Source organism: Bactrocera oleae, chromosome 3 (genome assembly GCF_042242935.1).
Source record: "Bactrocera oleae isolate idBacOlea1 chromosome 3, idBacOlea1, whole genome shotgun sequence".
Taxonomy (NCBI): Eukaryota; Metazoa; Arthropoda; class Insecta; order Diptera; family Tephritidae; genus Bactrocera; species Bactrocera oleae.
In genome coordinates this window covers 26623816-26649172 of record NC_091537.1, presented here as the reverse complement: position 1 = coordinate 26649172, position 25357 = coordinate 26623816, and the positions used below count along the sequence as shown (strand labels likewise).

The 25357-nt window shown below is 32.9% G+C and overlaps 3 protein-coding genes and 2 long non-coding RNA genes across 8 annotated transcripts; 4 read left to right on the top strand and 1 right to left on the bottom strand.

Moving 5' to 3' along the window:
- Positions 1-48: 48 nt before the first annotated feature.
- LOC106627627 (uncharacterized) lies at positions 49-1742 on the top strand. Its single transcript, XM_014247808.3, has 5 exons — positions 49-297; positions 359-500; positions 557-831; positions 893-1034; positions 1091-1742. Exons 1-5 carry the CDS (start codon positions 150-152, stop codon positions 1701-1703), a joined length of 1320 nt encoding a protein of 439 aa, XP_014103283.2. The 5' UTR covers positions 49-149; the 3' UTR covers positions 1704-1742.
- Positions 1743-2250: 508 nt separating this feature from the next.
- Arpc2 (Actin-related protein 2/3 complex, subunit 2) lies at positions 2251-12108 on the top strand. Of its 2 annotated transcripts, XM_070106322.1 has the most exons (9): positions 2251-2361; positions 2602-3194; positions 4224-4317; positions 4383-4482; positions 4538-4724; positions 4790-5010; positions 11203-11294; positions 11367-11476; positions 11570-12108. In XM_070106322.1, exons 2-9 carry the CDS (start codon positions 3121-3123, stop codon positions 11595-11597), a joined length of 906 nt encoding a protein of 301 aa, XP_069962423.1. In that variant the 5' UTR covers positions 2251-2361; positions 2602-3120; the 3' UTR covers positions 11598-12108. The 2 variants fall into 2 exon arrangements, with proteins under 2 accessions (XP_069962423.1, XP_069962422.1); XM_070106321.1 differs by having other exon boundaries at positions 2292-3194.
- On the bottom strand, positions 11376-24043 carry LOC106627631 (transmembrane inner ear expressed protein). 2 transcript variants are annotated; one of them, XR_004979027.2, is made up of 4 exons: positions 23749-24043; positions 18825-18977; positions 12440-12579; positions 12199-12326 (listed from the first exon to the last, which is right to left on the bottom strand). XR_004979027.2 is itself a non-coding variant. In XM_036374768.2 (3 exons), the coding sequence occupies exons 1-3, from the start codon at positions 23855-23857 to the stop codon at positions 12199-12201; spliced, it is 390 nt and encodes a 129-aa protein (XP_036230661.1). In that variant the 5' UTR covers positions 23858-24043; the 3' UTR covers positions 11376-12198. The 2 variants fall into 2 exon arrangements, 1 of the variants encoding a protein (XP_036230661.1); XM_036374768.2 differs by lacking the exon at positions 12440-12579 and having other exon boundaries at positions 11376-12326.
- LOC138855952 (uncharacterized) lies at positions 13605-14486 on the top strand. The gene is made up of 2 exons (XR_011395087.1): positions 13605-13819; positions 13906-14486. It is a non-coding gene; the product is annotated as an uncharacterized lncRNA (long non-coding RNA).
- LOC118683158 (uncharacterized) lies at positions 14645-19551 on the top strand. 2 transcript variants are annotated; one of them, XR_011395086.1, is made up of 6 exons: positions 14645-14969; positions 15068-15151; positions 15232-15406; positions 18519-18683; positions 18835-19045; positions 19120-19551. It is a non-coding gene; the product is annotated as an uncharacterized lncRNA (long non-coding RNA). The 2 variants fall into 2 exon arrangements; XR_004979028.2 differs by lacking the exon at positions 18519-18683 and having other exon boundaries at positions 14676-14969.
- Positions 24044-25357: the final 1314 nt, after the last annotated feature.

Below are 25357 nucleotides of genomic sequence, written 5' to 3'. Positions count from 1 at the left end.
GGTTGATAATGTTAGATTTTAATACGCATTGTCAAAGTTAATTGTGAACAGTGCGGAATAAGAAGAAGAAATAAGATGCAATTTATTAGTTTGTTTACAAAAGTAGTATTTCTTCGAATCATATTTGTTTATTATTTCAAAATAATACAATGGTCACACAATTAGACGATGTTCGTTTAATTAAACTAGTGCAATCGCATCCTATTTTGTATGATAGAAATCTCGCAAGAGGGCCCAAAACTTCTTCTTTGAAAGATGATATTTGGAAAAAGTTTTCCTTGCAATTAAACTGCTCAGGTAAGTACACAAAATGTTGTATGAAATGTTATATATGTTAACTTTCTTTAATCTTCTCAAGAACGAGCTTGTATAACAAGATGGAAAAGTATTCGCGATCGCTTTGGAAAAGAATTGCGTAGGGCACAAGAAAATCCTGAGGAAGTCGTCAACTGGGACATGTTTGAACATCTACTCTTTTTGCGGGAGCATTACAAACATGGGTATTGTAAAAATATTGGCGACTGATGACTGATAAAACTTTGAATCTCGTTTATAGGCAAGCAAATAACGAATCACTAGTTAATATAAAATATGAACCCAAAAAAAGAAAGCGGGGGCGAAAGCCCCGGAGAGATTGCGAAGCGGAAACATTTAAGGCGGAGCGAGATGACGACGATGTGGATCCTGAAGAGTTAATTGAAAATCAACAATTGATCGAATTAGTAAAAGAACATCCCGTACTGTATGATAAGTATAAAATCAGGGATTCGAAAAATTTGACACTGAAAAATGATGCATGGCATGAAATTTCAGACAGTATGGGCATATCGGGTAATTAAAAATTAAATTATCCCACTCTTACAGATAAAATAATAAATTCATACTTTTTCAGAAGAGACATGTTATAAACGGTGGAAAATATTACGGGACCGGTTTGCACGCGAATATCGTCACCAGAAAATTTATCCCGAGCGATCCGTGACGTGGGTATATTTTCAGGATTTGTCGTTTCTCAAAGATCATTATAGAAAAGGGTAAACTTCAATATTATTAAAAAGTATATTTGTTAAAAATGTGTTTTGCTTTTAAGAATTCCGCTCCCAGTAGATGACATTAGACAAAGGAAGAAAGCGAAATCAGCAACAACAACAGCAATATCCACAGAGGAGACTTGGGTCGAAGATTGTCCGTTTCTATATGTTAAAGACGGACATCATTCACCAGACGAAAATATAGATGATATTGACACTGCATTTAGTGAAGTTAATTCAAACTCATTAGATGAACTAATAATAATGCCCAAAAGTGACGAGTCATATAACGATATTGTCGTTGATGAATCAATAACACCGCCAGGAAATACCTCACAGTCTAGTTTTGAAGGAACAAATTTAGAAGAACCCGAACAAAAACTTTCGGTTGTAATTTCAGGAATGCAACAAGTTTTAGAACAATCACAGGAGTGTTTAAAATCATTACAAAAACAAAAAGAACAACAAAAACAACAAATACAATCCGACGTGAGTTTGTCGATAAATGCCGAAGTAAGTATGATCCAAAAAGTACATATATTACTGGATGGTTTGAATTTGCCAAATCGAACGCTAGCTGAACGTCGAATAGTTCAATTTCTATGTGAATGTCAAATTAAGACATTAAACAATGTGGATATAGACGATGTGGATGGTACAGAAGATTATTAATTACATAAAAATTAAATAACTTTTAATTTAAATGTTTACTATTGTGGTTATATATTTATACATAAAGATGGTTTATAAAATTAAAGAATAGTTAAAAGTTCTGAAATTTTGAATAAAATAAAACAAGATTTAAAGAAATTTACTTTCAGAACTACAATTTGTGATAAGAAATATAAGGAAAAAGTGATGGAGGGTACTAAAAAAAAATTTTCAACAAATAAAATTTTCTTTCACTGGCGACCTTGAACCTTTTGACAATAGAGGTTGGACTGTCCGTTTCGGTTAATCATACTCTGCTTAGAAATGATAATATTTAATATTTTAATTTTTTTCTTGTCAAACCCTTTCAAAGAAGTTTACAAGCACGATTAAATTAAACGAGTAAATTAAAAAACTTGTATATACTATCATTTGGTCCTCATTATGTTCTATAATTTTTCGCACAAGTGTGGATATCAATCAATCAAGTTGATCATAATTCAAACTTTTACGCTCGAGTGTTCAATAAAAATTAACTATTTTGTTGAACATACTCCCATTAGGACGGCTGTCATTGACATACAGTAACAATTGTTGACTAGACTAAACATACCATACGATTTCTCATTGCGGGAGCGCCGATATTAGTGAAAAATTGTTGAGGACTCGCTATCGTTAAGTAAAATATTTAAAAATTACTAACCTATGAAAGTAGTTTTAAGTAAATTAAATATATATTGGTCGTGCTCTCTAATGGAATTTTGAAAGAAATATAAATATATTGAGAAGGCAATAAAAAAAAAACAAGTAAAGTATAAGCAAATCATATTTACTATAAATGGGCAATCGTGTTAAATGTTGGAATTTTTTATTTAGTCGACTTGGATAACTATTGTTAAAATTTGTCTCTAATATATAGAAATACATATGTTATTATAAGAACGGTAACCAAAAGATTGTAACGTACGAGTAGAAGCTGAAATTAAAGTGTTGGTGCAGTCGAAATTTACACCGATCGTGACGACAGTCATCAAAGTTAGCGTATCACAGTGAAGCGTTGGCGCAGCTTACGCACACGTACAAAGTTTTTTTGTGTGATGTTAAACAAGTGAATAGCCAGTGAACACCAAGTGTAAACTGACTACGATTGTTGGCAGGCTAAATCTAGATTGATTTCAATAGATTCGGGAGACGGATGCAAGTTGCCACTTTACTATATGCTGTGCTGATCTACTGGCTGTGGGTGGAAAAATATTATCTACATACCAAAAATTAAGAAATCAGTGTATATACTGCCGAAAGTATCATATTGCTAACATCAATAATACTTTTATCAAAATTGTCACCGACAAACGGAAAAGGAAAGTGGAGGTAAAGTTTGAAGTTGTAAGAACTGCATTCACGCGTATTGGTCACAAATTTGTTTTGAGGTTATAACATGATTTTACTGGAAATCAATAACCGCATCGTCGAAGAGACACTTCTTGTCAAATTTCGTAATGCGTTAGCTGGGTAAGTTAATATATTAAATTTAAATGAGCATGCATTATGTACATATTAAAATTTATTTCCACTATCGAAAATGCCCTTATCAAAGTCTGGGTTGAGTAATTGTTTAGATATGTTTATTACAAAACATTTTGTATATGTGTATATTTGTACAGATTTATATGCATGTGTACCATATATCCGGCGTTTGCCATATGGTTGCAATTGTTATGCTATTAACACTGACTTGTCACCCGCCCCGCACACCTAACTATATACTTATATGCATTAATCATCATCCGCGCAACAGTCGAATATATATATTAAAGTATAAATTTCACTCAAAAGCTGAAAATTAGATGTATGCGAATAAACCAGTAATTGAGTCATGCACTCTTATGGTGTAGCACGAGAGGTGTGTTTTTAATTCCAAAGAAGCAAATTTTTATTTTTTAACATGCTCTGTAACATCTAATATCATTCCAATGAATAAAATAAATAATCAAAGTCTCAATTATGTTTGATTTTGATTGTGCAAGACGAGTATGTATGATGTTTATTAAACATTTTTGTAAATCTTTCAGTTTACATATATACATACTCGTGCTTACATATTATTTGAAATATCTGCTCTATTAAATCTTATCAAGCTTTGATAACAAACGTAGCCATTATGCTACAATTCGGTCGAGACTCGTCGATAAAGTATTGCTATTTATTGTGTGTACATTTGTACATATATACATATATGGCAAACAGTATTTATAGTATACAAATGACTAATGAAAACTAAAGGTTTTCGGGCGTTTCTTTGAAATGTAACATTCTTATATGATTGTTGTTGTTGTAGGGACAGAATTCTCGTTCCCACGACAGTCGGGTCTACGTAACCGGAACGGACCCGGATTTTTATCCGGCCAAGGACTGTCAACTCGGCTACAACAACATTCTTATATGCTTTATTGTTATTTGTAAACTTAATAGAATTATTAATTTAAATTTTACGATATTGTACCGCCTATTTTAATACGCACGCTATCTTTTAAATTACAGTGTGAAAGCGGAATCTATTGACGTTCGAATTGCTGACTTTGATGGCGTGCTATTTCACATTTCAAATGTTAATGGCGATAAGACTAAAGTTAGGGTAAGTCAGCATTAATCAGCAATATAATTTATACTATAAATGCAATAATTTTTCTTATATTATAGACAAGCATTTCGTTGAAGTTCTACAAGCAGTTACAGGAGCATGGTGCTGACGAATTGCTGAAGCGTGAATATGGCGGTTTATTAACAGACACTGAAGATGGTAATAAATAATAATAAATCTATTAAAGTTTAATTTCATTAGTTTGTGTTTTTAGGCTACAACGTGTCGGTACTTATTGACCTAGAAAATATACCTGCTGACTGGGAGGCAGTTGCTAAAAATATTGGCCTGTTGAAACGCAATTGCTTTGCTTCTGTTTTTGAAAAATACTTCGATTTTCAAGAACAGGGTGAAGAGGGCCAAAAGCGTGCTGTAATTAATTACCGAAACGATGAAACTCTGTAAATATTTAATTTTGGTTAATTTATACATAGTTAGGAAATTTGAAACGTTTTAATTCATTTAGTTATGTTGAGGCAAAGTCTGATCGTGTAACTGTTGTATTTAGCACGATTTTTCGTGATGAGGACGACGTGATTATTGGCAAAGTATTTATGCAGGAATTGAGAGAAGGTCGCCGAGCATCACATACAGCTCCACAAGTATTGTTCTCACATCGTGAACCACCGTTGGAATTGGCGAAAACGGATGCAAGAGTAGGCGACAATATTGGATACGTTACTTTTGGTGAGTAAGAATGCATGTAGTTCATTTGTTTAAATGTTGAAGAAGTTAGTTAGTAATAGATAGAAACTAATTCACGTATTTAAATACTGACGGAAAGACGGACATGGCTAAATAGACACAGCTCGCCACTCTAATCATTTATATATAGTGCTCTAGAGTGTGTCCAACGTTTTGTTCTGGGTGTTACAAACTTCGTAGCAAACTTAATAACATTCTGTCCAAAGGAAATTATTTCAAAACTCTCCCCAATTGTAAGAAGTAGAGCATATATAAAGTTGTAAAACTTATGATAAGCAAGTAAGCAGAAGGTATGTTGTTAAAGTAGTAGCAGAAAACATTTCTAAAGTAATTTTGAGGAATAGTGCCGAGATGACAGTCCTTGGCCGGATAAAAATCCGGGTCCGTTCCGTTTACTTAGACCCGACTGTCAAGGGAACGATGTATGTATTTTTGTTCGGGTGCAGCTGAATATAACTTACTCTCGCAGTTTGTAAAAATTGATCACATGTCAAAAGTATCAATCTGTCGAATTAATTAACAATAGAGTAAATACAAAAGTTGCCTTATAGTGCTAGCAAGAAATAAATGAACATTGATTGGTGGAGCTAAAAGTGGGATATTTACTATTATTTAGTTTGTGTCTCTCAAATACTCCTAAATTAAATTATAGATCAAACGGCATCCTGATTAAACCACATTTTATCTCAGATGACTTGTGTTTGATTACAAATAGAAACTTAGTTAGAAAGCTAGCAAGAAATAGGTGAACATTATTGGTGGAGCTAAAAGTGGGATATTTATCATCGGTTGGTTTGTGTCTCTCAAATACTCCTAAATTAAATTATAGATCAAACGGCATCCTGATTAAACCACATTTTATCTCAGATGACTTGTGTTTGATTACAAATAGAAACTTAGTTAGAAAGCTAGCAAGAAATAGGTGAACATTATTGGTGGAGCTAAAAGTGGGATATTTATCATCGGTTGGTTTGTGTCTCTCAAATACTCCTAAATTAAATTATAGATCAAACGGCATCCTGATTAAACCACATTTTATCTCAGATGACTTGTGTTTGATTACAAATAGAAACTTAGTTAGAAAGCTAGCAAGAAATAGGTGAACATTATTGGTGGAGCTAAAAGTGGGATATTTATCATTGTTTGGTTTGTGTCTCTCAAATACTCCTAAATTAAATTATAGATCAAACGGCATCCTGATTAAACCACATTTTATCTCAGATGACTTGTGTTCGATTACAAATAGAAACTTAATTAGAAAGCTAGCAAGAAATAAGTGAACATTATTGGTGGAGCTAAAAGTGGGATATTTACTATCGTTTGGTTTGTGTCTCTCAAATACTCCTAAATTAAATTATAGATCAAACGGCATCCTGATTAAACCACATTTTATCTCAGATGACTTGTGTTTGATTACAAATAAAAACTTAGTTAGAAAGCTAGCAAGAAATAGGTGAACATTATTGGTGGAGCTAAAAGTGGGATATTTATCATCGTTTGGTTTGTGTCTCTCAAATACTCCTAAATTAAATTATAGATCAAACGGCATCCTGATTAAACCACATTTTATCTCAGATGACTTGTGTTTGATTACAAATAGAAACTTAGTTAGAAAGCTAGCAAGAAATAAGTGAACATTATTGGTGGAGCTAAAAGTGGGATATTTACTATCGTTTGGTTTGTGTCTCTCAAATACTCCTAAATTAAATTATAGATCAAACGGCATCCTGATTAAACCACATTTTATCTCAGATGACTTGTGTTTGATTACAAATAGATACATAGTTAAAAAGCTAGCAAGAAATAAATGAACATTGATTGGTGAAGCTAAAAGTGGGATATTTACTATTATTTAGTTTGTGTCTCTCAAATACTCCTAAATCAAATTATAGATCAAACGGCATCCTGATTAAACCACATTTTATCTCAGATGACTTGTGTTTGATTACAAATAGATACATAGTTAAAAAGCTAGCAAGAAATAAATGAACATTATTGGTGGAGCTAAAAGTGGGATATTTACTATCGTTTGGTTTGTGTCTCTCAAATACTCCTAAATAAAATTATAGATCAAACGGCATCCTGATTAAACCACATTTTATCTCAGATGACTTGTGTTTGATTACAAATAGATACATAGTTAAAAAGCTAGCAAGAAATAAATGAACATTGATTGGTGGAGCTAAAAGTGGGATATTTACTATTGTTTAGTTTGTGTCTCTCAAATACTCCTAAATTAAATTATAGATCAAACGCCATCCTGATTAAACCACATTTTATCTCAGATGACTTGTGTTTGATTACAAATATATACATAGTTAAAAAGCTAGCAAGAAATAAATGAACATTGATTGGTGGAGCTAAAAGTGGGATATTTACTATCGTTTGGTTTGTGTCTCTCAAATACTCCTAAATTAAATTATAGATCAAACGGCATCCTGAATAAACCACATTTTATCTCAGATGACTTGTGTTCGATTACAAATAGAAGCATAGTTAGAAAGCTAGCAAGAAATAAGTGAACATTATTGGTGGAGCTAAAAGTGGGATATTTACTATTGTTTAGTTTGTGTCTCTCAACTACTCCTAAATTAAATTATAGATCAAACGGCATCCTGATTAAACCACATTTTATCTCAGATGACTTGTGTTTGATTACAAATAGATACATAGGTAAAAAGCTAGCAAGAAATAAATGAACATTGATTGGTGAAGCTAAAAGTGGGATATTTACTATTATTTAGTTTGTGTCTCTCAAATACTCCTAAATCAAATTATAGATCAAACGGCATCCTGATTAAACCACATTTTATCTCAGATGACTTGTGTTTGATTACAAATAGAAACTTAGTTAGAAAGCTAGCAAGAAATAGGTGAACATTATTGGTGGAGCTAAAAGTGGGATATTTATCATCGTTTGGTTTGTGTCTCTCAAATACTCCTAAATTAAATTATAGATCAAACGGCATCCTGATTAAACCACATTTTATCTCAGATGACTTGTGTTTGATTACAAATAAAAACTTAGTTAGAAAGCTAGCAAGAAATAGGTGAACATTATTGGTGGAGCTAAAAGTGGGATATTTATCATCGTTTGGTTTGTGTCTCTCAAATACTCCTAAATTAAATTATAGATCAAACGGCATCCTGATTAAACCACATTTTATCTCAGATGACTTGTGTTCGATTACAAATAGAAACTTAGTTAGAAAGCTAGCAAGAAATAAGTGAACATTATTGGTGGAGCTAAAAGTGGGATATTTACTATTGTTTAGTTTGTGTCTCTCAAATACTCTTAAATTAAATTATAGATCAAACGGCATCCTGATTAAACCACATTTTATCTCAGATGACTTGTGTTCGATTACAAATAAAAACTTAGTTAGAAAGCTAGCAAGAAATAGGTGAACATTATTGGTGGAGCTAAAAGTGGGATATTTATCATCGTTTGGTTTGTGTCTCTCAAATACTCCTTAATTAAATTATAGATCAAACGGCATCCTGATTAAACCACATTTTATCTCAGATGACTTGTGTTCGATTACAAATAGAAACTTAGTTAGAAAGCTAGCAAGAAATAAGTGAACATTATTGGTGGAGCTAAAAGTGGGATATTTACTATTGTTTAGTTTGTGTCTCTCAAATACTCCTAAATTAAATTATAGATCAAACGGCATCCTGATTAAACCACATTTTATCTCAGATGACTTGTGTTCGATTACAAATAGAAACTTAGTTAGAAAGCTAGCAAGAAATAAGTGAACATTATTGGTGGAGCTAAAAGTGGGATATTTACTATTGTTTAGTTTGTGTCTCTCAAATACTCCTAAATTAAATTATAGATCAAACGGCATCCTGATTAAACCACATTTTATCTCAGATGACTTGTGTTCGATTACAAATAGAAACTTAATTAGAAAGCTAGCAAGAAATAAGTGAACATTATTGGTGGAGCTAAAAGTGGGATATTTACTATTGTTTAGTTTGTGTCTCTCAAATACTCCTTAATTAAATTATAGATCAAACGGCATCCTGATTAAACCACATTTTATCTTAGATGACTTGTGTTCGATTACAAATAGAAACTTAGTTAGAAAGCTAGCAAGAAATAAGTGAACATTATTGGTGGAGCTAAAAGTGGGATATTTACTATTGTTTAGTTTGTGTCTCTCAAATACTCTTAAATTAAATTATAGATCAAACGGCATCCTGATTAAACCACATTTTATCTCAGATGACTTGTGTTCGATTACAAATAGAAACTTAATTAGAAAGCTAGCAAGAAATAAGTGAACATTATTGGTGGAGCTAAAAGTGGGATATTTACTATTGTTTAGTTTGTGTCTCTCAAATACTCTTAAATTAAATTATAGATCAAACGGCATCCTGATTAAACCACATTTTATCTCAGATGACTTGTGTTCGATTACAAATAGAAACTTAATTAGAAAGCTAGCAAGAAATAAGTGAACATTATTGGTGGAGCTAAAAGTGGGATATTTACTATCGTTTGGTTTGTGTCTCTCAAATACTCCTAAATTAAATTATAGATCAAACGGCATCCTGATTAAACCACATTTTATCTCAGATGACTTGTGTTTGATTACAAATAAAAACTTAGTTAAAAAGCTAGCAAGAAATAAATGAACATTGATTGGTGGAGCTAAAAGTGGGATATTTACTATTGTTTAGTTTGTGTCTCTCAACTACTCCTAAATTAAATTATAGATCAAACGGCATCCTGATTAAACCACATTTTATCTCAGATGACTTGTGTTTGATTACAAATAGAAGCTTAGTTAGAAAGCTAGCAAGAAATAGGTGAACATTATTGGTGGAGCTAAAAGTGGGATATTTATCATCGTTTGGTTTGTGTCTCTCAAATACTCCTAAATAAAATTATAGATCAAACGGCATCCTGATTAAACCACATTTTATCTCAGATGACTTGTGTTCGATTACAAATAGAAACTTAGTTAGAAAGCTAGCAAGAAATAGGTGAACATTATTGGTGGAGCTAAAAGTGGGATATTTACTATCGTTTGGTTTGTGTCTCTCAAATACTCCTAAATTAAATTATAGATCAAACGGCATCCTGATTAAACCACATTTTATCTCAGATGACTTGTGTTCGATTACAAATAGAAACTTAGTTAGAAAGCTAGCAAGAAATAGGTGAACATTATTGGTGGAGCTAAAAGTGGGATATTTACTATCGTTTGGTTTGTGTCTCTCAAATACTCCTAAATAAAATTATAGATCAAACAGCATCCTGATTAAACCACATTTTATCTCAGATGACTTGTGTTTGATTACAAATAGATACATAGTTAAAAAGCTAGCAAGAAATAAATGAACATTGATTGGTGGAGCTAAAAGTGGGATATTTACTATTGTTTAGTTTGTGTCTCTCAACTACTCCTAAATTAAATTATAGATCAAACGGCATCCTGAATAAACCACATTTTATCTCAGATGACTTGTGTTCGATTACAAATAGAAGCATAGTTAGAAAGCTAGCAAGAAATAAATGAACATTGATTGGTGGAGCTAAAAGTGGGATATTTACTATCGTTTGGTTTGTGTCTCTCAAATACTCCTAAATAAAATTATAGATCAAACAGCATCCTGATTAAACCACATTTATCTCAGATGACTTGTGTTTGATTACAAATAGATACATAGTTAAAAAGCTAGCAAGAAATAAATGAACATTGATTGGTGGAGCTAAAAGTGGGATATTTACTATTGTTTAGTTTGTGTCTCTCAAATACTCCTAAATTAAATTATAGATCAAACGGCATCCTGATTAAACCACATTTTATCTCAGATGACTTGTGTTCGATTACAAATAGAAACTTAATTAGAAAGCTAGCAAGAAATAAATGAACATTATTGGTGGAGCTAAAAGTGGGATATTTACTATTGTTTAGTTTGTGTCTCTCAAATACTCCTAAAGTAAATTATAGATCAAACGGCTTCCTGATTAAACCACATTTTATCTCAGATGACTTGTGTTTGGTATAAATGGAAATTTAGATTAATTAAATCGACAGTATATATACATTTCAACTGCACCCGAATTTAAGCCCTTCTTACTTGTTTTTAATATTAACTTACATATGTATAAATAAACAAGATTATTAGCTAAATTGTTTCTTGTGGTTTTTGCAGTGTTGTTCCCTCGACATACTAATAAGGAAACCAGGGATAACACCATTAATCTAATACACATGTTCCGAGATTATTTACATTATCATATTAAGGTAAGTTTAAACTTTATACCTACAATTGTATTTTGTAAAATGATTAAATTTTTTTCCGCTTGTGATTGGCAGTGTTCAAAAGCGTACATTCATTCTAGAATGCGCGCAAAAACGTCCGACTTTCTGAAAGTGCTTAATCGTGCTAGACCGGAGACTAAAAATACGGAAAAGAAAACCATTACGTAAGTTAATTTTCAATAAAATTAATCAAGTATTTATTATGCCTCAGTTGTTGGATTTCATTTAAATGAGCATATTACATTTTTTGTTTACAGGGGGAGAACATTTATTCGCAAGGAATGATTTACCGAAAATGTCTAGTTGTTTTATATTTATATAATAATTATAACTTTATGAAAAAAGTTGTATTCAAAGCCGTGAAATTAAAAAATTATATTATAAATGAATTTTGCGCGATTTAAAACATGACAGGGAATATATTCTGTCGGCATATACAAAACACAAAATGCTAAGATTATTAAAAACTAAAAGTTAAATTAATCAACTAAAAACACCACAATACAAGAAATAATTCCTCGAGACATAATAGGATTATTAATTTGGTAAAAGCCCTAATGAAATTAAACTAAATATGTACAATTAAGTTCCAAACCGGCGTAAACGTGTTATGTAATGACGCTGTATAAAAGCGGAATAAGAAATAAATAATTAAACAAAAATTAAATTTGAAAATACATACTTGATAATGTGAAATATGAAATAACACAGCTTCGTCAGTATGCAACGCTGTCGATTAAAGAATTTGATATAGAATCCAAAACTAATAAAACAAATGCAATATTGATAATCAAAACAGTACTTTTTGATATTTAACTATATTTCTGATATAATTAATTTAAACCATGAAGGAAGTAAGTATGTTCATATGTATATAAGTGCTCATTTATGCAGGCACTTGTATGTTACTCTTAAATTTTAAACTGCCATATGGGTCTTTGGTAGCATTGTCTGTGTCACTGGTGCCACAGCTGTTTTGTGCTGATAAATACTCCGCCTGAATATGCGCGATGGCTGTAAACATATTTGGAAGAATAATGATTATTATTTTTAATCCAGAAATCTAAATAGTTTATTTAAATTTTATTTATATATGTATATATGAATTATTAGCATATATTACTCACATTTTCGTTCAAAATCGCTTGATATATGTATGGAAAGGACCGACATAAAGAAGCACAAAGCAAAGACATGCAGGCGGATGTAGAGAATGTGTAGGGATGTTATGGCACTTCAAACTCTTCCAATTTAATAGAATGTAGTGCTGTTTTTGTTGATAAAATTAGTTTTGCAATTATAGAAGTAGGATTAAGCAGTTTCAAGGATTGTTCAACAAGATGAAAAGTGCTGATAGTAAGCAGAAATGTTAATTGTGAGTGACAATAGAGTAAATTACATATCTGTATACATATATATTTACAAATCGACAAATATACATACATACAAAAGTATATGGTTAATTTAAGTTTTTTTTCTTTTAAAAGATTGTAAGTACGAATATCTTGATTTTTATACTCTTGTAACATGTTGCAACAGAGCAGCATGGCGAGACGAGTTTTATTCCTAGTGACTGTCTGACGGTGCGTCCGTCTGTGTTGTGAGTAAAAATTGAGATGTCTTTATGAAACTTGGTACACATGTTCCTTTGCACTTAAGGGAGTATTGTAGGTGGGCGTAATCGGAAAATTGGCACGCCCACAATAGCCCTTCACCATGGATCATAATAACTCTGTTCCACATAAGCTAGACCAACCCAACGTTCATATCGAAAAGGTTACGACAACTTTGAAATCATTTGTTTGATGACGAAGTTGGTTCAAATTTTTTGGTTGCTAAATTCTCTAAATTTGTCTGTGTTATTTTATCCTTCAAACAGCTTAAAATATTAATTGTAAAAAATCACTGTACTTGTTACAGATGTAATGAAGAAGTTTTGCATTTCAATTTCAAATAATTTTTTTTATTTTTTCACAAAAAATTTATATACATACATATACTTTAATTGCCTGATGTCACTTTCAACGAATGACATATAAATAAGTCAAAACCGTTAAAAAAAAATTGGTAAATTCATAGCGGGAGCGCATTGTTTAAAAAATGAGTATGAAAATCTATTTGTAGACATTTTATTCGTAAAATCAAAGTGGTAAGGGCTGAAACTTTTCAAAAATCACGTTTAAAATTCGAAACGATTATGAAGTGTGCAGTGGGTAATTGTACACAAGTTCTGGAATCCGAGTGAAAGTGCCTCGTTTTTTAACTTTTATTAAATTCTCTATCTTCAGAAATGTTGTGGACATTTTTTTCCCATCCAAACCTGATGAAAAATTAGCCTAAGAAAATTCTTTAGAATAGCAAAATTACTCGTTTTTACCTTTATCCAGCAGGAAATATATTTTCCATGTGGGCCATGTAACGTGTCTTGTTTTAAACATGTGGTTTTCAATGAGGCAATACTTTTTTCGGAATTAATCTTTTTAACAGTTGTTACTTGATTTATACTGGTTAGTTTGGTTTGCCATTTTATAATGAATAGACTTACCTTGAAACAACGTTTGCAAACTGTGCAAATTTATTTCCATATTAATAGTTGGATTGGTGCGACTTATCGCGTCAAATATTCGGCCGACATAATCGCCCAGCAAAGTCGGTAATTCGCAATGGCAACCATAGATCGGTTTCGTACCACATTTACTATAGTGGAGAATACGCATCCTCAGAGACGCCGTACAGTGTGTAACGAAGACGCTTTTGTTTCTGTGGAGCAGAGTATCGAAGAAGACCCGAATGAGTTCATCCAATTGGAGTTGTGCCCATTCACTTTATGGAAGAATTTTGGTTTGCGGGCTTACAAAATTCAATTCGTGCAAGAATTGAAGCAGAACGACCATCACCCGAATTGCTGAAAAAAGTGGTGGAAAACTGGGTCTCTCGGCTGTAATTTATTCGAGCCAGCCGCGGCGGACACTTGCCCGAAATCATTTTTGAAATATAATGGCAATTAATTATATTAGCGTTTTATTTCTTTTTGAAAACCTCATGTCTAAAAAAACACCCTTCACATATAGCGATTACTTCTGAAGCGCATCGACTTTATTTATGTCACCCTTTACCAAAATTCGGATCATGTCTCTATAAGCTTCCATCAAATAATAAATGCATCCTACTCTGCGTTCTTATGTTTTCCTCTTTAATAATTTCCACTTAGCACTTACATTTACTTTCATGTTTGCGCGAACCAAATTCACACAATTGATTTGAATTGAATAATAATCGAATATTTTCTTGTGAATTCGCTTTTCAGAATACTCATTTGCACTCGGAATTATTTAAAAAAAAAGTGTGTAAATTATATAGTGAAAGTGAAATATAGAACACTGAATTTCGGATTGAAAGAGGATTTGCTTGAAATTCATTCGAAAATGCATTACAGAACCTACCTGTATATAACAATTTTTTATGAAAAATTTAAACTACCTGAAAACTCAATTTTTTGTTTTGCTTCAAATAAGTTCATACAATAAATTTTTTGAGATTTCCCAAAAACTAAAATTTATAAAAAGCTGTGGATTAACTTTTACGACACAGATTCAAGATTTTGCTCAAATTGTTTACAAGAGGATGATTTCGAAGTAGATATCCAATTCAAATTGGGTAAGGTTCACATACATAGTTGTGTTTAAGTATTGCACTTAATGTATTGTACAATGAAGTAGTAAGTGTTAATTATGTTTTACATCAATAATCATAAGGAGAAAAAGAGGTCTTCTTGACCAACAGGAATTCAAATATCGTCCTCGTCCCTATATCATAAGGCAATGTTGAAGGATTTTCAGGTGACACACTTACCTTTTACACGTGTATAAGCTTCAGTTAGGTAGTTATTATCAAGTATGCATTACTTCGTTTGATCTAGGTATACTATTACAAAAACTCCACCTGGAAATTCTTATGGGACCGAATACTGAGGACGAGTTATTGGATCTCAAATTCGACGGAGCATTTGACGGAATACATTCCATATGTATGAAAAAAATTCAATCTGGTTGAGTGTTCAGAGAATACAAAATATACATCGGTTAATCACTCAAGTAAGGAAGAGATAAGTTCGAGTGTAACCGAACATTTTATACTCCTGCAACTTACAAGGACAAAAGTTGGGGACTTACTTTCAGGCGTTGGCAAAACTTTGTATTAACACTAAGGGGAGCTAAAGGAAGTATTGATCGGTTCTACCCATTTTGACATACGGCCAGATTGACTGATATTTTCAGCAAAATGTTCGCTTTAGCAACTGTGGTCCACATATTCGGTATCTGGGGGCTTGAACAGTTGTAGTCTGATTTTGATAAGTTTTAGTGATAAGGTGGTCTATTTTAAGCGCACTATTCGGGCAAAGTCTTATCTCGATACATTCATTGGTGAGTGATTTGCAAACTGGAAAGTGAGAGAATCAGATGGAATTTAATATTGTGTTATATAGGAAGTAGGCGTGGTTATAGCTCGATTTCGCTTTCGCTGTTGGTTTTCACCTAAATATGGGCGGTGCCACGCCCATATCAAAAATTTGACACTGGCTTCTATGACGCCTTCTCATACCGTTTAGTTATTTTTCTTTATAGGGTTTCGTTTAATGGCGTTATGGAGCATAGCAGTCTAATAACTCGTCCTTTTATTTGTCAAGGAACCTGTGTACCAAGTTTCTTTACGATATCTGAATTTTTATTTAAGTTACATAAGATTCGTCTCGACATCATTATTATGTATATAAATATATATGATACAAACAACCGTTAGGTGAACAAAACTATTATACTTGTAGCAACATGTTGCAAGAGTTCCAATGTCACGGTTCTTATACCATTGTGTCCTATGAACGTTTTTTCGAGGCACTATCAGCTCTCTATTGCACCAAGTGTCGAAATAGCAAAATTGAAAATAATTTTCATTGACACCATAGTGAATATGGGATTGAAATCTTAATTTACCAAAATTCTAATATGCACCCACATACTTGTAAGTGTACCTTATTAATAACATTCGATATTCAAACCTACTAACCACTATTGGAACCAGTAAGGAAGGGCTAAGTTCGGATGTAACCGAACATTTTATACTCTCGCAAAGTCAAATGGTATACTCGTTTTGATTGATTGATTGACATTTTCGTTAGAAGGTCAACTATAGGCACTGGGGTCGACATATTTAGTACTTAGGGGCTTGACAATTTTTGGTTCAATGTAGATAATTTTTGGTTACAAGGTGGCATACTTTAAACGTATTATTCACGCAAAGTTTTACGCCGATATAATCATTGTTGCTTGATATGCATAGTGGAAAGTGAAAGAATCAAATGGAATTGAAAATGGTGTTATATGGAAAATAGGCGTGGTTGTAGTCCGATTTGGCACATTTTCGCACATTGAAAAGAACGTTATGCACCGAATTCGGTTGAAATATATTTATATGGGTTTTTACCTAAAAGTGGGCGGTGCCACGCCCACTGACTAATTTTGAACGCGGTTCTTATAAAGTCATCTCATACCATCCCAGAGATAAAATTTAATGTCTCTGGCTTGTTTAGTGATTGATTTATCACGCTTTTAGTAGTTTTTAACAGTACCGTTATATGGGGAGTGGCCGGGGTTGTCACCCGATTTTCACACCGTCGATATAGATGCTAAAAGAATTTGTTCTCATTGAATTTGGTTATTATAGCTTCAGTGGTATAGGAGATATGCACATTCAACTTATTAGGGGGCGGGACCGTGCCCACTTAAAAAAAATTATCTTTAGATGCCCCTCTCCAATGTGATCCTGTATATCAAATAAGAGTCTTGTATTTTGTTGTGGAGCTTAGTTATGGCAATTTATTTGTTTTTGATTAATGACGTTTTGTGGGCGGGGCAGTGGTCCGATTATGCCCATCTGGTATACCAACCGTCTTACGGTACCAAGAGACATGTGTACCAAGTTTCATAAAGATATCTCAATTTTTACTCAAGTTACAGCTTGCACGGACGGACGGACAGACAGTCACCCAGATTTCAACTCGTTTCTCCATCCTGATCATTTATATATTCATAACCCTATATCTAACTCGATTAGTTTTAGGTGATACAAAAAACCGTTAGGTCAACAAAACTATTATATTCTGTACAAGTTGCGAGATTATACAAATTATGAGTTCTGGAGGCTGTTTTCGGCGATGAATTTTACAATTTCGGAATTAATGGGAAGCCGAACGGCATCAAAACCTGCGGTTTCGTCAGGTGAAGTCGAATATTTCGAATGTTTCTTCGCCTTTGGTATATACCAGTGACTCCATGATTCGATAGTCTCAAAACGGAGCAAAAACTCATTCGAATTACACTTACCAGCGTCAAATGATTTAACGGCTGCTCTTGTTGTCCGGAAGGAACAAATATGGTGCTCATCACATCTACAGCTTTGTCATGAATCATGTCTAATGCATTTTTTTTGAGATACCTACTATCTTAGCTATATGAGATATTAGACTCTTGTCACGTTATCCTCTGTGTGGCTCTTCAAAAACAGACGTGCGATTACGTTGACACTAGTTGGTAGTCGGCATCGAAGGAAAATAATCACCGAACCCAGCATCCAAACGTTCTTTGATTTTATTGCTTATGTCCTCCCACAAAAACAATGGAATCACCGATCGATAATTCTCTTTTTAAATTTTTTAATTCCGCGGACAGGATTTCTTCCATAAGTGGTCAAAAATAAAACTACGACTTCGATTCTGCTGAAATTTTGACAGTAATGTACTAAATGTACTAGAGTATAGTAAATTTCTCTTACTTTAATGGCATGGTCATTATTGATCCACATTCGTAGTGTTTGAATGTAAGTAATTAATAATATTACATTAATGTTGATGGTTTAGACAAAATATATTATATATAGAGGATTATCGAAATTGGTTCCAGTTATTTTCGGTCTTCCAGTAATCTAGGTTTTGACAGAATGACTTTTCCATGCGTTTGATATTGATACGAAATCCCATTGTTTATTGCAAAATATGTTCTGTCTGTTGATTTTGTTAAAAGTCTTAAATGAACCCGTTTCAGAGTGCGTCAATCATTTCAGTAATTAATTTTTTCGAGTACAAAAGGTATAGTAATCGTTTTTTAATGTAATAGTTATTTTTTCTTTGTTTATGGTACTCAAATTTTACAGATATCCAAACTTTAAAAGTTATTACAACTCTTGTTTAAATAAAAAATAAGAAACTCACTGTCGCATAATATGTACAGAGATTACCTAAAATTATTGTTTATGGACCAGGCATAATCTAAAGAGAGTCGTATAGCAATTTTCTTTTATTTAATAAATGGAACAGTTGTAAGTAATAATATGTTTTTTGCTGAGGTTCTTAGTACATTCGAATTATTGATTTGAAATATTATGGTGCTTCTGTTTTTCACATCAAATAACATATTTTACTAAGCACAAAACATTGAATAAATGTAAGTGTAAATTTACCTTTTTGCAGGTCCATTTCGTCCATGTCAGAATTTTTGATTTGCTGAAGTTTTTCACGAAATTTCTTTGTGATTTGTTTACGCTGATAGTCCGCCTCTATTTCCTGTTTGGTGCGTGGTATTCGAAATCGAATACAGCAGCAGACCATAATTACTAAATGGATATGAAAGATATATTTATTATATATTTTCGAGTTCAATATAAGTGAAATATTAAAAAAAGTAATAAATGAATACTCGTCATTATATTTTAGTAACATTTCAAATAAAAAATAATAATATATTATTTGTTTAAGATTCGGCGATTTTATTTAAGACTAGCAAATAGTCGGTGGAGTTCTCGAAAGGGCCCGTATTTTCCAGAATGTCGAGACGATGTTGTCTAATGAAGCTATTGACCTCAGACATGTTTACGTTGCAAATTTTTAGAACCTGTCTGTCATACAACTTATTGAATGCCATCAATGCTCGAAAATTAGGAAGATTTTTCCCAAATATTTGTATCGCTTTGAGAATGTTTTGCACTTTACCCGTTTTTGTTTCAAGTGGTGAACGTTCGTTTAGTGCTTTAGCAAGGATCAAATACTTTCATCAATCATGCTCGCCACGGGGCAAGATTCCAGAACAAGCTATACTGTGCCTAGAGGCCTCAAAATGATCATTATTTCATTAATTAGATCGATAAATAAATGTTTGAATGAGATCGATAAATAAATGTTTGAATGAGATGATTCTTTTTTCTTATTAACTGTCAAGTCTTGCTAACCCTATATTCATATATTTCGGTATAATCTGAAAAAATATTTCTGAATAGTATTTGTATGGATATAAATTAGACTTAGTATAGATATAAATAAAAATCGATTTCTCATATAGGTAAAATGTAATTTTTGTACAACAAAACAAGATAAATTACATATTTCTAAAATTGTACTTTCGATGATTAAAAATGTTATATTTATTGAGCTATACTATGACTTAGGTACAAAATACTACAACCTTGATTAATGACTTTAGATATGATTAAATAAAACTAATTAAAGTATTTTCTGCATTATTATACCCTGAACAACAACAGAAACAGGAAACGTCGGAGCGCTTATAATATATATATACTAGGTACAATTCAAAAGTTCCAGGACTTTTTAAACAACGCGGCTTCTAGTGGCGCCATCTGTCTGAAATTGTTATCCCTCAATTGTGTATTCTTCAGTGTTTTCATATAAAATTTATATAACAGCTGAGGTATTGCGCTACATGTGACATTACATTTGTAGTGTCGGTCGGAAAATGAGCATCGAACAAAGAGCCAACATTAGGTAGGTAGGTAGAGTGGCTGTCCAACGACGCACCTAGGCCTATAGGAGGCCCACTGTGATACCACCGGGACTAATGTTCCCTCTCTCTATCGTCTCCTCTCTGAACCAACGAAATGAAATGAGAAATGAGTCGAAACCCAAAAAATCGCGCCTGGAGAATTCAAAAGTGAAGACAATGCTGATTTGTTTTTATGATTCCAAGGGTATTGTCTAGAAAAAATTTGTTCCACCCGTCCAAAATGTTAATGCGGTATGGTACCGTGGAGTTTTGAAGCGTTTGGTAGCACGTATTCGTCGCATTCGGCCCGAATATCGCGAAGATGGAAGTTGGCCGATTATTTGACCAAAAATCAAATTTCAACAATCAACCGTGTTCACCTGATATGGCACCGTGCGACTTCTACCCTTTCGGAAAACTACATTTGGCCATGAAAGTAAACCGCTATGCTGACGTTGATGCCATCCAAAAGGCGACGACCGCCATCCTCAACGCTATACCGACAAATGACCTAAAAAAGTTATTCGATAACCTTCTTGAACGTGCAAAACGTTGTATTCAGGCGGAAGGAGACTATTTTGAAGGCGACCAATACATTTTTCAAAAAAACAACAAATAATATTCGTTTTTTAATAAAAGTCCTGAAACTTTTGAATTGCACCTTGTAGAAATGTTAGCATGACGAACTTAATCGATTTAGCCATGTCCATCTGTCCATCCGCCTATCTGTATATACGCAAACTAGTCCCTCAGTTTTTGAGATATCGATCTGAAATTTAGGACACATCCTTTCTTCCCAAAGAAGCTGTTCATTTGTAGGAACCACCGGTATCGGACCACTATAGCATATAGCTGCCATACAAACTGAACGATCGGAATAAAGTTCTTGTAAGAAATTTTAACAAAATGAATTTTATGTTGAGGATTATTTTGAGCACAGCGATAAACTAACTAATTCTAGAAAATTTACTTCTATATGGCCCCTCTTCCTTCCCTTATGTATTTCCATGTTTAAAAACCCTTCCAATTTTTTTTTAACATCCCGCTAAGAAAATTGAAAATTTTCTAAAAATCGGGAAGATATTGGTTTCACCCCATTTTGCAAAAATCGAGTTCTCAACAGATCTCGACGTTCTAAGGCTCGAGGAAGCTTCACCGAACATTTCTACGATGATGTCCGTATGGCTGTAGGTATGTGTGGATGTATGTGTGTGTGTGTGTGGATGTATGTGAACCTCTTATAACTTTTAAACCGCTCAACCGATTTGAACAAACTAAACGGCATTCATTACACTTGAATTTCGTGTAAGTAAAAATAAATTTCTTGACTTGACCGATCGATACCAAAAACCATCAGTTCTAAACCTTGAAGAAACACATCGTTTGCCGCAAACCGGGTCGAAATCGGTTGATTTACTTGCGAGATATCGAAAACAAAAAATTTAAAAACGAGACATCGTTAACGAAAGAAATCACCAAAATTGATTAGTCTTTGAGAAATTTGGGAAATAGTGTTATATTAAACTCCCATTAAACTTTTGAGCTCGAAGAGATATTGGCATGATTAATTATTTTATTACATCTCATAACCAACCGGCATAAATATAAGATACGTTTACACATTACAACTATGTATGTTCTGGGAGTCAGTAGAAATTACTTTTGGCTGTTATTGATATATTAGTTCTTTAATTTCTAAAATTATTTTAAATGCTGATATTCAGTATTTACTCGTAAACCATAAACTCAACTAAATTTCTTTGGTAGAATTGTAATGCGACGTTGTTGGTCGTGATGGTCATGATGTCTTTAAAATTTTGGAAATTTGATTTAATGTTACAAATCTTTTATAATGCCACTAAATTTTCTTAGACCTCTCCATTTTGTGGTTTCTTTCTTTACGACCTTTATCTTGCATTCATTTACGGTAAATATCACACAGGTGGCAACAAAATTAAATCGTTATTTTAAATCATATGAGTATTATACTGAACAATTATTTCAAATATTTAAAACAATTAAGCCATCTTTTTGGTGGCGCACTGTGTACTGCGAGTGTGACGGAATAGTCTCTTGATTGTAACTGGAAGGTCCTCCTTAAAATTGCCTTGAAATAACCAAATTTCAACAGTTAATTTTCGTTTAACGGTTAGGTTAACGTAGATACTTTTTTTGCAGAGCATTCAATTTCCTACACAATCTATAAAACCAGATCTATTTTTTAAGTAGTTGGAAGCGAAATTTGAATTTTTTTATCTGATAGTAAGAAAAAATAGAAAGCTGTAAGGAGCAGGACCTATTTTGTCTAAGAACCTATTATTCAGAGTACCAAGTAAGAAACATATTCGTTTTTTTTTACTCACCCTAATGTACATTCGAATCAGAAACGGCACCACTTCGCTTGAAAAAACAGAAAGTTCAATTGTGAGGAGGAAGATGAGCCAATTCGCGATGCTAAGAAAATTTTAAAATTATTTTCTACTTTATCATTATTGATACTAAATTATCTTCACACAGGCAACAGATTATGCAACGAAGTACAAGCCATTTGCAGAAAAATTGCTCACCAATGTACATTTGAAATTATATTGGTTCAAACGAATTAATATATATCGCTCTAAATTTATTTTCGACAATACAAATGGAGAGCGCAGTTTCTCTGATTGAACTTTATCAAAACCTATCAACGCTCTACATTGTGTCAAGAAAGACTGGCAGGTTTGGCAACATTATCAATTGAAAATGAAATGGCACAGACTCTTAACAATTAAACAGTTGTGTGTGATTTTCCCCAAATTAAAGGCACGTAAATATTTAAATAATTGACTTTATTTGTTGTACTACTACTAATATTAATACTTTAAAAATCATCTGAGAACTTTGGTTTACGAGTATTTTCTATTTTTAAATTACCTGAATAGTTTTCAAAAGTAAAAATTTTGTTTTTAAGGCAAAATAGGCTTAGAAGGGGCGCAAAATTTGATATTTGCCTAGGACGTTAAATTGTCTCGAGCCGGCTCTGGTGCGCTACATAATTTCGTTACTTCCGATCCCCTAAAAAAGTTTCAATTTGATGATTATATTAATTTTTTAGATTATTCACACGAAACTTGGGTTCTACAAGCATTATCTTTTATGACATGCACCTGCCGGCGTTTTAATACGTCCACCCTGAGTGAAGTTAGTCTGAAATATTTTCTGTTTTCCACTATTGTATATCTTGCGGTGGCTTACTCATCATAGGAAACAAGGTTTTTTGAGACATCTTATTTGTTACTGTAAATGTATCAAAAATATTTAATTTTCAAGAGGGGTAAAGAAGTTCGTAATCTATTTTTGGGTCAGAAAATGTAAGTGCATTCCTAAGTATTCGTTGCCAACTGTTTGTATTTTTAGAGAATTCTTGATTTCTTTGTATTATTTAAAAGCACGGTTTTAAAGCTATTATACCTTCTTATGTACCTATAAATTTCAATAAACCCACTATTAAATTTCCATTCGTTTTATGTTTACATCTCATCTCATCTCATACAAATAAAAATATACATACTGTATTTATGTAGATATACGAGTATGTATGTATGTATGGAGATGCCTTAAACACCTACATATACTTAATGATATTCCCAGACAAATCGCAATTATGTGCCAAACACGAAAGCCGCCAATAGTAACTGTTTCCAGCCATACAGGTTCAGGATCTTCTTCCACGTTCATTTCCAATATATGCAAGTAGATTGAGTCGATTTGACTGATTTTAGTGATATTTCTCAAAGTATTGATTTTCGAGGGTTTAAACACGTACACGATTTTATTTGGATACTCAATGTTTTAAATACTACTTTACGATCTACATGTATATATTTACGATTTAGAATAATTTTAAGATTCTTCGGAGGAAGCGCTACGTGCAAAAGTTAAAGGAATACTGAATTTCGAATATTCTTAACGGTAGACTTTGCCGAGCTCCATGTATGGGTGCAGTATATTAAATACAGGGTGGTGATATTAAGTTGCGTTAATTATTGAACGTATGAGTAACTCTAAAAAAATGCTAACTGTCTTCGATTTTCCATTTATCTTGCTCGCTATGTTTGAGTTCTCCTCTCTTGTTAAAAGATTTACATGTGAAAGCAACAAGGAAGTCATATCGTCGTCTTTAATTATACACCAGAGTATTCATGCTCATTAAAGTGATATAACTTATTGATGTTCTATTTCTATTTGATCATACCTGCCTTTCGACTCTGGGCAGTAGTTTTTTCGATTTGCCACTCTTCGAATCGGAGACTACTACAGCTACTTTCACCTAAGTGACATGTCGTATCACCATGTATACACCCACCGCTTTCAGGTCATAAAGCAGGTAGCATAGTGCGTTGATATTGATATGATATAGCGGTCGATCTACATATGTATGCATGTGAAGCAGTTTATTATGTGTTCGTACACTCATAAGTTAGGATGGTGAATGCTAAGTTGTGGCAAAATAGAAAAAGGCCAGCAAGTGACACTAGAATTTGTGAACTGGGAGTGCCACAGCAAGCGAATTTATTTTCACCGCCATTCTTGAGCTTTCACTTTCCCTTGTTGTTGTTTTCTCAATATTTTTTTATTTAATACGACACGGTGGCGCTGACTTTGCATACCTTATGTAGGCGGCCTGATGATGACCTGAAACGTGTGCATGTAGGCGAGGCTGCCGGTACGTTGTTGATATGTGTCTCAGCGACCATTCACTCTCTTCCCCGTCACTTCTATTGTTCTCTGTACATAAACGCTCTGTGAATGCCGCGATAAATGTTGGTACACAGTAAAAGGACATTAGCTAATGACGAGTTAAAATTATAACACCAGCCGAAAGATCTTTTCCAAAATATCATTTACTTGTTAAATAAGTTTTAAGCTAACTCATGAAAATATTCTCAAAATCAATGTAACTTATAATAGCGAATACAGTTTACCCCTAATACATATACTCTACTCCTATATTTTTTAACAATACATAGTTCTAAGAGAATTCAATTACATTTTCACATATTGTTGTCTAATACTACAGATAAATTTTCAAATGTAAGATTCCTTATGACTAAAGACACTGTCTTTTCTGTTTTTCCTGTTTTTATGAGTTCATATCGCTATATTAAGCTTTATCTCACTATCGGCATTGAGAAACGCCAGTGTTTGTCAAAATTGGATCAAAAATATAAGCCTGGG

Excerpts from the sequence above, each read along its gene's own strand:
- LOC106627627 (XM_014247808.3), top strand. The coding sequence starts at position 150 with ATGGTCACACAATTAGACGATGTTCGTTTAATTAAACTAGTGCAATCG. Across the intron at positions 298-358 it reads CTTGCAATTAAACTGCTCAG|AACGAGCTTGTATAACAAGA; the intron begins GTAAGTACACAA and ends AATCTTCTCAAG. Across the intron at positions 501-556 it reads CGGGAGCATTACAAACATGG|GCAAGCAAATAACGAATCAC; the intron begins GTATTGTAAAAA and ends TCTCGTTTATAG.
- Arpc2 (XM_070106322.1), top strand. The coding sequence starts at position 3,121 with ATGATTTTACTGGAAATCAATAACCGCATCGTCGAAGAGACACTTCTT. Across the intron at positions 3,195-4,223 it reads TTTCGTAATGCGTTAGCTGG|TGTGAAAGCGGAATCTATTG; the intron begins GTAAGTTAATAT and ends TTTAAATTACAG. Across the intron at positions 5,011-11,202 it reads TATTGGATACGTTACTTTTG|TGTTGTTCCCTCGACATACT; the intron begins GTGAGTAAGAAT and ends TGGTTTTTGCAG.
- LOC106627631 (XM_036374768.2), bottom strand. The coding sequence starts at position 23,857 with ATGAACGTGGAAGAAGATCCTGAACCTGTATGGCTGGAAACAGTTACT. Across the intron at positions 18,978-23,748 it reads GGGAATATCATTAAGTATAT|TAATTATGGTCTGCTGCTGT; the intron begins GTAGGTGTTTAA and ends ATATCCATTTAG. Across the intron at positions 12,327-18,824 it reads CGAAATGGACCTGCAAAAAG|CCATCGCGCATATTCAGGCG; the intron begins GTAAATTTACAC and ends ATATGTTTACAG.